The 10597-nt window shown below is 44.7% G+C and overlaps 1 protein-coding gene across 1 annotated transcript in view; it reads right to left on the bottom strand.

Moving 5' to 3' along the window:
* Positions 1-262: 262 nt before the first annotated feature.
* LOC148351080 (uncharacterized) overlaps positions 263-10597 on the bottom strand; it is a 30971-nt gene continuing 20636 nt past the window's right edge. Inside the window, exons 4-5 of the mRNA XM_088319871.1 lie at positions 1956-2054; positions 263-1723 (exon numbers count right to left, since the gene is read on the bottom strand). Of these exons, the coding sequence (XP_088175997.1) occupies positions 600-1723; positions 1956-2054 (1223 nt within the window). The 3' untranslated portion in view covers positions 263-599. The remainder of the gene's footprint in view (positions 1724-1955; positions 2055-10597) is intronic.

The following is a 10597-nucleotide window of genomic DNA, read 5'->3' as shown; positions in this document are numbered from 1 at the left end:
TCGTTTGGAACGCATCTTTTTCGAAAGTAGGGCAGCGTCTGTATATATATTTGTCAGTCACTTAGTAAGTGACAAGGCTGAGGCTTGGAAAACCTTCCAATAGGACAAAGAAACGAATCCTACCTGAAAATCAAACAGCTTAGTTGTAAAAAGGGGGGGATGACTTGAAAACAAATAAATACAAAAAGGCAATTTACTGGTATAGTACAAAACATTTTAATTTCAAATGTCATCTTTTGGTATATCATTATTTATTGTGTTTACATATCAGATTAAATAAAAGTGTCAAACAAATATAAATTAACAACTGGAAATACATGTGTCCACAAAGGCATTCAGAAAGTACATCAGAAGAGAACAATAAAAAGGTGAACATATTGAGGATATATACTGATTTCTGTCATTCATGATGTTATATAATTATTCAATAAAAGGATACAACCTGCAAGACCCGTGAATTTTAAAAAGTATTGAAAAACTAGCAGAACAATAAAATAAGCTGACTGAGTTTAAGCATGTCACTGATGTCAAGTGCAGAAATCTGTTAATTCAGTGGTGGTTGTGATTTCTTGAAGTTAAATGCAAACTATTAACTTATATCAAGAAGTGTGATCACTCCTGTTCTTACCAGCACACTTGTGACCATAAACTTTGACCTTACATGGAAATCTTTTACCACAAATTGAGCAAGAAAAGGGTTTTTCATCAGTGTGGGTTCTTGTGTGTCTATCGAAGTTTCCCTTCTGGCTGAATTTGTGACCACAAATAGAGCAGATAAAAAGTTTCTCACCCGTATGGGTTCTAGTGTGGCTTTTTAAGGCCCTGCTCTCAGTGAATTTTTGAACGCAAACTGAGCAGGAAAAAGGCTTTTCACCAGTGTGAGTTCTTGTGTGGCTTTTTAAAGTCCCATTTTGTGTGAATTTCTGACCACAAATCGAACAGGCAAAAAGTTTTTCATCAGTGTGGATAATTGTGTGAATCTTTAATGTTCCACTCTGGGCAAACTGTTTCCCACATATTGAGCATGAAAACGGTTTTTCACCAGTGTGGATTCTTGCGTGCCTTTTTAAGGTCTCATTCACTGAGAAGTTTCTACCACAAACAGAGCAGGCAAAATGTTTTTCGCTAGTGTGGATTCTCCCGTGCCTCTTCAAGGTCCCACTCTCTGGGAAGTTTCTACCACAAACCGAGCAGGAAAAAGGTTTTTCACCAGTGTGGGTTTTTGTGTGCCTTTCTAAATGTCCTTGCTGGCTGAATTTTTGCCCACAAATTGAGCAGGCAAAAGGTTTTTCACCAGTATGGATTCTTGTGTGTAATTTTAAGGCATTCTTCCGACTGAATCTTTGACCGCAAACTGAGCAGGAAAGGGGTTTTTCAGCAGTGTGGACTATCATATGGGATTTCAAGTGAGACTTGTGTCGAAAGGTTTTCCCACACAGAGAACATGTGTTATCACATTCTGGCTGTTCATCACAATCAGTGCGTGCAGAGTCGGACGTGTCGTCATCATCTGTTGTCACGTGTTGGCGGGAGCTGCATCTGGGAGGCTCCAACCCATGGTTCTCTTCATGTAGACCTTGATCTTCTGAGGTTAAACGGGACCCATTCACAGGTAACTGTGTGAAATGTTCCTCCTTTTTTACGCCAATAGGCTCCAAATCCTCCTCCTCCTTTTTAGCCCCCAGCAACTGTGATTCCTGTTGCCAAGAATGAGGATGCTGGTCTACGAGACAAAAACACAAATTGATTTATACGTTTTCTACGCACATTTTTTTTCACAGCAAAAGCATCGCTAGAAAGAGCCGTTTGCCCATTAATGTAAAAAAACACCACAACCAAACAAGGAACAAACAACAGTTAAACAGGAATAAGGTCAGCTGTCTGAGGATATGTTATGTTTTTTATTTTTCCAAAGTAAATCCCTTATCACAATTGAGGATTTTCACTGACGTCACCTTCTCGGCAGTATCCCTGACGCACGGGCTCCAAATCCTCCTGCTCCCTTTTAACGCCAGGCTCCTGTTGGCAAGGAAGAGGATACTCTTCACTGACATCTGTGGGATACACAAGAAATATTTTTTTTTACAGAAAAAGTATCGCTATAAAATCTTTTCAGCATTTTGGCGATTAAAAAAACTCAAGTTTTACACAAATATGGTCGGCTTTCTGTACTTTATTTTTCCAAAGTATTGAAAAACCTTATAACAAATCGAGGGCTCTCACTGACAGACGTCACCATCTCTGCAGATACCTAGACGCACTGCCATTTTTTGTCCTATTACCAATACACAACATTTATGTCGATATAGATGTGAAAACACCCTCGGATGGGTCTGGCCTTGATGCGGCGAGGGGGCTTGCGTGGTCCAGTGACCCTGGAGAGTGATACCGTCGGGAGCTTGCTCCTGGTAGGGTCACCCATGGCGGGCCGGTCTCCGGGGTAGGTTCCAGACAAACAAAGACCCCAGCGTGTCGGTACGCTGTGAGGTGGCAGCCCCACCAACCGACTATCCTGCGGAGGGCTAACAACTCACCCAGGAGAAACCCCCTTTGTTATGAAACTGACCAGAGAAAGAAACCGGACTGACCAACACGGTAACGGACCCCAGCCTGCCCCCGACCAACAAGTACGGATCGACCTCCGTCATAAGACCCGTGTTGCCACCTGGAATGTCCAGACACTCCTTCGCCCCGGAGCTGCCACCCTGCTGTCCCGAGAGCTCTGTCGCTATAACATCACCCTGGCAGGGCTCTGTGAAGTACGATGGCAAGGCAATGGTGAAACAACAGCTGGCAACCATTGCTACATCTGGAGTGGCCCAGAGAGTCGGACCGGGCTTTACGGTGTGGCTCTTGCCATTCCAAAAGCCCTCCGGTAGTCCCTCATCAGCTTGACACCCATAAGCGACAGACTACTGTCTGCTCGCTTCCTCCACCATCACGGCAAGATGACAGTGATCGTCGCCTACGCCCCCACCGATGTCGCTGATGAGGATGCGAAGGACGCGTTCTTTGACCAACTCCACCAGGCTGTCGACCAAGCCCCACCACACGACGTCACCTCACTGATGCCAACACCACTCTATCGACCAATGATGGGTCCCCCGGCTCACTTGTCGGCATCACCTTCGTTGACAGCACAACAAACGACAATGGCAACCGCCTCCTCCTCCTCTGCCACCAAAACAACCTCTGTGTTGCTGACCCCTGGTTTCCCCGGAAACGCATCCATCACTGGACGTGGTACAGCCCAGATGGCAGAACCAGGAAGGCATTGGACCACATCCTGATATCACGACGCTGGAAGTCGTTTGTAACCAACTGCCGGGTGTTTAGAGGAGCACAGCTTGGCAACACAGACCATCGTCTGCTGGTGGCCCAGCTCAAGCTAAAGCTCCGAGCCAACCAGCACAAGACTCTGCCTCGCCCCGACTCCTCCCGACTCAGCGACCCCAACATCGCCAGAGACTTCAGTTGCTCCATCCGCCGCACTCTCGATGCCCTGGCTCCTGACAAGCTGACAGACTGGGCGGCCTTCAAGGAAAGTGTCCTCCAGTCTGCTCACAATGTCCTCGATCCTCCCGGAGAAAGCCCTGGATATCAGAGAGGACACTCAACATCATAGACCAGCGGCGTGAGGCCCGGCTCAGAGGCAACCTCACAGAGTATCGGAGACTGAACCGCCTGCGTAATGTGGCCATCGCTGAAGATAGGAAGAGGTTTTGGCAGGCAGAAGCCCAACAGTTTGAGTCCGCGGCCAACAACAACAGCATGAGCCGAGTATTCAGTCTACTACGCCAAGCCCGTAGCGGCCCACATATGAAGATAGCCCTGGTAAAAGACTCAGACGGCAACCTCATCATGACAGAAGCCAACTGTTCGCGCGCTGGAAGGAGCACTTTAGCCTCCTCTTGCAGCACAGCACCACCCCCGGCTGATCCCACTCTCCTCGTGGCTGCAAACACGGCAGCTCCTAGCGACGCCTGCTGCACAGACCCTGTAACACCCGAGGAAGTGAGAGCTGCTCTGAAGAAGCTGAACACCAAGAAAGCCCCCGGCATCTGTGCCATTACCGGTGAGATGCTCAAGGCCGGCGGTGATGGCATGGTGGAGTGGCTAACCTGCATATTCAACCAGGTGTGGGAATCGGAGCAGCTGCTCACCGACTGGACCAGAGGAGTCATCATGCACTTCTGGAAATGCAAGGGTGACAGGCTTGTCTGTGGAAACCACAGAGGTATAACCTTACTCTCCATCCCGGGCAAGGTATTTACCAGGATCTTGCTCAGCCGTGCCCTTCCAGCAATCAGAAGCTGCCGCTGTCCCCAGCAGGCTGGCTTTAGCCCAACCGCTCCACAACGGACCACATCTCTGCCGTCCGTTTGCTGATAGAGAAGACCCGTGAATTCCGTAAAGATCGCCATCTGTATATCGGATTCATTGATCTGAAGGCTGCCTTTGACACCGTCTGCCACCCTTCACTGTGGAACATCCTCCAAGCTCTCGGAGCACCTCCCAAGATCATATCCCTGTTCAAGCTGCTCTACAGCAACGCAGAGAGCTGTGTCCGTATCAACGGCATTGACTCCGACTGGTTTACTATCTCCAGCGGCGTTCGTCAAGGCTGCGTGGCTGCTCCTGACCTTTTTAATTGCATCATCGACCATCTGATGTTCAGGGTTAGTGAGCGCATCCCCGTAGTCTTTCGGCAACTACCACCTGACTGACCTCGAGTATGCTGACGACACCATCATGCTCAGCACTTCCTACAGCCAGCTGAGAGACGCTCTGGGCATTTACAGCGAAGAGGCAGCGCGGCTTGGCCTCCAAGTGAGTTGGACGAAAACCAAATTCATGTATGTTGGTGATGGACCAGATCCACCTCCCATCCAAATTGGTAGCGACATCGTAGAGCCTGTCAAGAGCTTTGTGTATCTGGGGTCCATGGTGACAGACAATGGGGACCTAAAACCAGAGATTCTCCGCAGAAGAGCCCTGGCAGCATCTGCTCTGCAGTGTCTCTGGAAACCACTCTGGCGGCACCAGACCATCGCACGCACGACGAAGCTCCGCATTTACAACATCGCCGTACTCTCTATCCTGCTTTATGGCTCAGAAACATGGCCCCTGAACGACACCCTGGCCACAAGAATCGACGGTTTTGATAGCAGGGCTCTCAGAACCATCGAGAACATCAAGTGGCCCCAGCGAGTCTCCAATAAAGAGCTCAGAGCCCGCACGTGCCAGCCCCGAGCACAACGCCGCACCCACTGGTTTGGCCATGTCCTTCGTCTACCACCAGACCATCCGACACGAGCCATTCTCCAGTTTGACCCAAAGGCCGCAGGCTGGAGACGACCACGAGGGAAACCCCGCACTCGATGGCTCGACGTCTTTGCGAGCGACCTCCAACAACACGGAGTTGCTGTAGAGCAGGGGTCGGGAACCTTTTTGACTCAAAGAGCCATAAAAGCAAAAAATATTAATTTTATTTTGGGAAAGAGCCACACCATATATTATGAGACAAATTTACAAAATTGCTAAACCCGCAACCCAGACAAAAGCTTAGTCTTCAGCACATTTATTTTTGATGATTTGATAAAAATTATGAAAAGAGAATAATACCAGAGCCCCTGTCCCAAAATCAACAAACATACCACTTTAAACTTGTCTCTTTCTTGCAATTACTCAAGATCGGTTAAACTCCTTTTGACCCTTTTTTTCATACATATTGGTTTCAAAACCAGATGCAAGCTGTTATTGTGTAAAAACGTCACAACATTCTGCAAATAGGGAGCCTGATGAGCTCACTTTTGGCGCAGATGGCGTAGGGCGAGAGATGGGAGGGAGTGCTTGCGCTTTTTGCATGGCTCCACCCATCCCTCCCACTCACCCAATCAAAAGACTAAGTTCTCTTCCGGTGTTTTGGCGTATTTACAGTGTGTTCTGTGGATTCATCATAAGGTATCTGAACACTGAACACAGATTATATAGTGAACTTTTATATAAAGGATTCTTTAGCGTTGTACAGCCAAAACGAGTCTTTTTCCCACCTTTTTTGTGTGACACCTTGACTGTAAATTGTAGTGAAAAACGTGCCCTATATATACTGCGAAGTAACGCCGTAAGACTTAGTTCTGGATTGGCTTTGCGTGTACCTGAATAGGACGAAATACTCAGGTTTCGAATAGGATGGAGAAATTTTGCATGCAATCAAATTTGTCTCTGAGCCATAGATATTCATAGAAAGAGCCATATATGGCTCGCGAGCCATAGGTTCCCGACCCCTGCTGTAGAGGATGCAGAACAGCTGGCACAAAACCGCCAGCATTGGAAAAACCTGGTTCATCTGGTCGGCTCAACGCACAGGGACGGGACCCCCCGACCTTCGCTGGAGCAATAATCAATCAATCAATCGGATGTGAAAAAGTCAACGTACATCTGCAGGATATCATCCTTTTTTGACGGATCACTGATAACTAAACAACGCAAAACTTAGTGGAAGTCCACCAGAAATGCTAAAACACATTTAAAAAACACGCATCTTCGAAGAATGATGTCTTGTTGGAAGTGCAGATTGTAAAAGTAGGTCTCTTCATGAACCGGTGATTCTTTTTTGGATTAATTATCCTGGCATTCATTTTCCATTTTTTTTTAAATAACTTTTGCAAGCCGTTACTTTTTTCGCGGTCCGACTTGTTTATACAGTCAAAAGCACCGACATTCGCTAATCAACACAGCCCAGAAGATAGTTGGCTCTGCCCAGTCTGGAGGACATTGCCGGTTTGCAAAAATGAAGCAGGTCCATCAACATCAACGACTCTACTCATTCTTGCCACCCCCTTTTTGATTTGTTGACCACTGGCAGGCACAGACCTCCCTTAAAACAGAGACTATCAGACTCAGAAAGTTTCTTCCCTATATCCATCAACCACCTAAGCACACAAAACTGAAAATGAATATTTTTTGGCTAATTTGGGATACGTCTTGTTGCTACTAAATGTGATTGCACTACTGTTACTATACACTATTCTTTCAATGCACTATTATTGTAACCAAGGCCAGGCTCTGAGCACTACTTTGTAAATTATTTTGCCTATTCATTCTGATTGTCGTTTATCTTATTTTTCTCTTTAGTACACATTTACACTGTAGTGCCATGTCTAATGTCATTGCATACAATGTTTCACAACCTTGACATCAGTGACACGAAAGACGATCAAATTCAATTCCACCACTTCTTCAATGTCTTCAATGTAGTCAGTTTTTAATGCTCTCATGCGCTGTGGCGTATTCCCCAGATGACGGCTTTTGGTCTGAGGAACAAGAACAAATCAAACAATGCCTGCTCAGCTGTAGGTCTGCTTTCAATAAATTTATTGTGATGTGTTTAAGAATCATGACGTAAAAGGAGTACAAGGGTAGGTAAGCAACCTGGAATGGAAGCCGCTAATGTCCTGCAGAGCGAAAATGGCGAGCATACACACAGCATCATGGTGTGGTATTCTGCTATATTTTTATAAACGTGTGCTATGTTTTATTGTACATTTTTTTTGTTGCCCAGATGAAGGGAATGTTATGCAGGTTCCATTTTGTTGTTGTTTTTCGAATCCTCAAAATAAAAATGATAACAGAAATTTGATTATTTGTTGCATTTCTTTACTTGATCAAACAGATGAAACATACTGCAATTAATATTGACGTTAAACTTGAGAAGTTATCCCACAAGAGGGGCATCATTCTCCACAGGATACTTTGCATTAAAATGAGTCATTTTAATAGTAGGCCAATGTAGCTAATATAGCTACACACAGCATGCGTTGCATTCAAAACAAGGCTTATATAAAGCTCCAGACCAATTTGTTTTTAGCTGGTTTTGTCAAACACGGCTCGTTCAACATTTTGGGTTGCTGACCCTTGGCTTAGCTCATTTTTTAGTCCGCATCATACCGAGGGAGTCTAAAACTAATATGTTCTTAAATGACAAAGATTGAATTTGGATTTCTATTCATGATTATAGTACTAAATCATTACATTTAGAAAAAAATCAACAGGTTAAGAAACAGGATAACAATTACGGTGTACAGTAATCAGGGATCAGAATGGAGATTTTCATTTTCAGCTGAAATAGCCAGGGTCCAGGAATAAAGCAGGGCGGAGCCCCCCAAAAACAGCGGAAATCCGCGGATCCGCGGAAAATTCTGATCCCTGAGTAATAGCAACTACTTTCCCCCAAGCCGCCTTATTTTGGTTTCTTACCCACGAAATCGATACAGGGAAACACAGGAGAAGATTATTATGTCGAAAAAAGACTCCTTTTCTTAATGTACTGATGGAGTTTATTAAACAGCAACATTTACTTATATGGGGCAGCACGGCAGGGCAGTGGTTAGCGGATGTGCAGCACAGTTCTTAGATCATGAGATCGAAACTTCCTATGTGGAGTTTGCATGTTCTCCCTGTGCTTGTGTGGGTTTCCTACGGGCAATCCGGTTCCCTCCCACATTCCAAAAACATGCATGTCAGCTTAATTGGCCAGTCCAAATTGTCCCTAGGTGTGAATGAGCGAGAGAGTTGTCTGTCTCTGTGTGCTCTGCAACTAGGCTGGCAACCAGTTCAGGGTGTCCCCTGCCCGCTGCCCGAAGATAGATGCGATGGGCTCTAGAACCCCTGCGACCCTACTGAGGATAACCGGTGCAGATAATGGATGGATGGATTGACCTATATAAGCGTTTTTCTTTTAACTTCTCGACACCAAAAAAGTTGACTCTCCCTCAAAAATATCTGATACATATAGAACATTAATCGCATAGTGGGCTTCAGGAGCCAACAATGAGATGTCTAAGATGTTATGAAAACTAAAGTGACCAACCTGCTCTGTTCAACACAACTCGACGCTGATTGCTAACATAGTCCGGCCTTTGACGTTCTCGCTCGGTCTCTTCTTGGGCTCCATGGGGCTCCTCTGTGAACATTTCGTTCCCTCTGTCGCACATTTTAAGTTATATATTTGAAGATATTTCTCACACGCCTGAACGGAATTACACGTGTCCAGAAACAACCTTCGAACCATTCGAATAACCAACGGAGGTGGGCGGGGCTTCAAACGAACAACATCCGGTTCGCAGAGGAAATAAAATAAGCTATTTCCTTTTACTTTTTCGTTGGGGTGTCAGTTTGGTACATGTAAAGCATTTTTCTATGTGTGTCAACAAGCTAACAGTTCTAACACTTTTGAAACAAAAACATTTTCTAACGACTGGAATTACAAATCATAACCTCAACAGATCAGGGAGGGCGCTCCTTTGTGAAGTCACGTGGTTATGCACTCTCGTTATGAGCTTGCTCGCCTAAAGGTTGACAAATTTACTGAATTTACTAAAGGATTGTGCAGTTTGAGGATAAGCGGTACGGCTAATGAGATGAGATGAGATGAGACTAAAGGATTGTGCAGTTTAAAACATATGTAGTAAAATATATTCTCATAAACAAAACTTTTGTGGCTTTGTCTTTCGCATAAACTCATATATTCTTTGCTGTATCAGCGTTTAGGCATGCTTAACATGTGTGAACAAACTTTATGGGTCTTTTTCTGTTGTGGAAATGATGGGTGTCCACTTGCATTTGCAAGGAATTATTGCCGTCAACCTTTAAGGGGTTTAAAAAACCCTCTTTTAAAAACATGATTTTTTTCAAGGCAAATGCCCAACCCATTTTAAGGTCCCGACCCACAAGTTGAGAAACACCGCTCCAGAGAGCAGCAGCTAGACTTGCTAGAGATGGTGGAAGATGAAGGTTTTCTGGGTCATGAAAAACCAAGGTCTTAGAAACACTGTACAATCATATTTTATCTTCTGATATTTGTTGGAGATAAACAAAATAACATATTAAACTCGTTTTATTTCTCAAAAATAAAAATGATGGATACGTTGTTTCCTCATTTTGTTTACATATACAGAGGGACTTCGCTACTTCGCGGTTCCACGTTCGCGGGTCTAAAAATAATAAAAGAAAATAAAAAATAAATAAATAATAATTAAAAAAAAAAATATATATATATAGTTTTTTTTTTAAGCATTTTTGAAGGGGCGTCGCTATTTCGCAGTTCCACGTTCGCGGGTTCAGAGCTTCGCGGGTCTAAAAAATAATAATAAAATAAAATAATTCCCCCCCCCAAAAAATTAGTAAGCATTTTTGAAGGGGCGTCGTTACTTCGCGGATTTTCACTTTTCGTGGGTGGTTTTGGTCCCCATTAACCGCGATAGCCGAGGGATTACTGTATTGTAACGAAAGACATATCGCTTATTGTTTTCAATAATTTTTTTAGGAACAAGGAATGGCTTACATGGACCAATTCATCACATGCAGAGTCGTCCCAAGGTATAAGCGAACTAAGAGGCTGCTTAAGGCCCTGCGACCAATAGGGGGCCTCAAAGTGCGGTTCACTTTTTGCCAACTTTATAATAATAATAATAATTTCCTTTGTATTGTCATTCTTTGTAACAATGTACACAGAACGAAATGTCGATACACCTGACCCGTTGTAGCGAGCCGATGCAGCCGCAGCCAGAGGGCGCCGCCATTTTACCAATGTTAT

This window comes from Urocampus carinirostris, chromosome 16 (genome assembly GCF_059441175.1).
Source record: "Urocampus carinirostris isolate Australia breed hairy pipefish chromosome 16, RoL_Ucar_1.0, whole genome shotgun sequence".
NCBI lineage: Eukaryota > Metazoa > Chordata > Actinopteri > Syngnathiformes > Syngnathidae > Urocampus > Urocampus carinirostris.
This window is presented reverse-complemented; position numbering and strand designations above follow the sequence as displayed.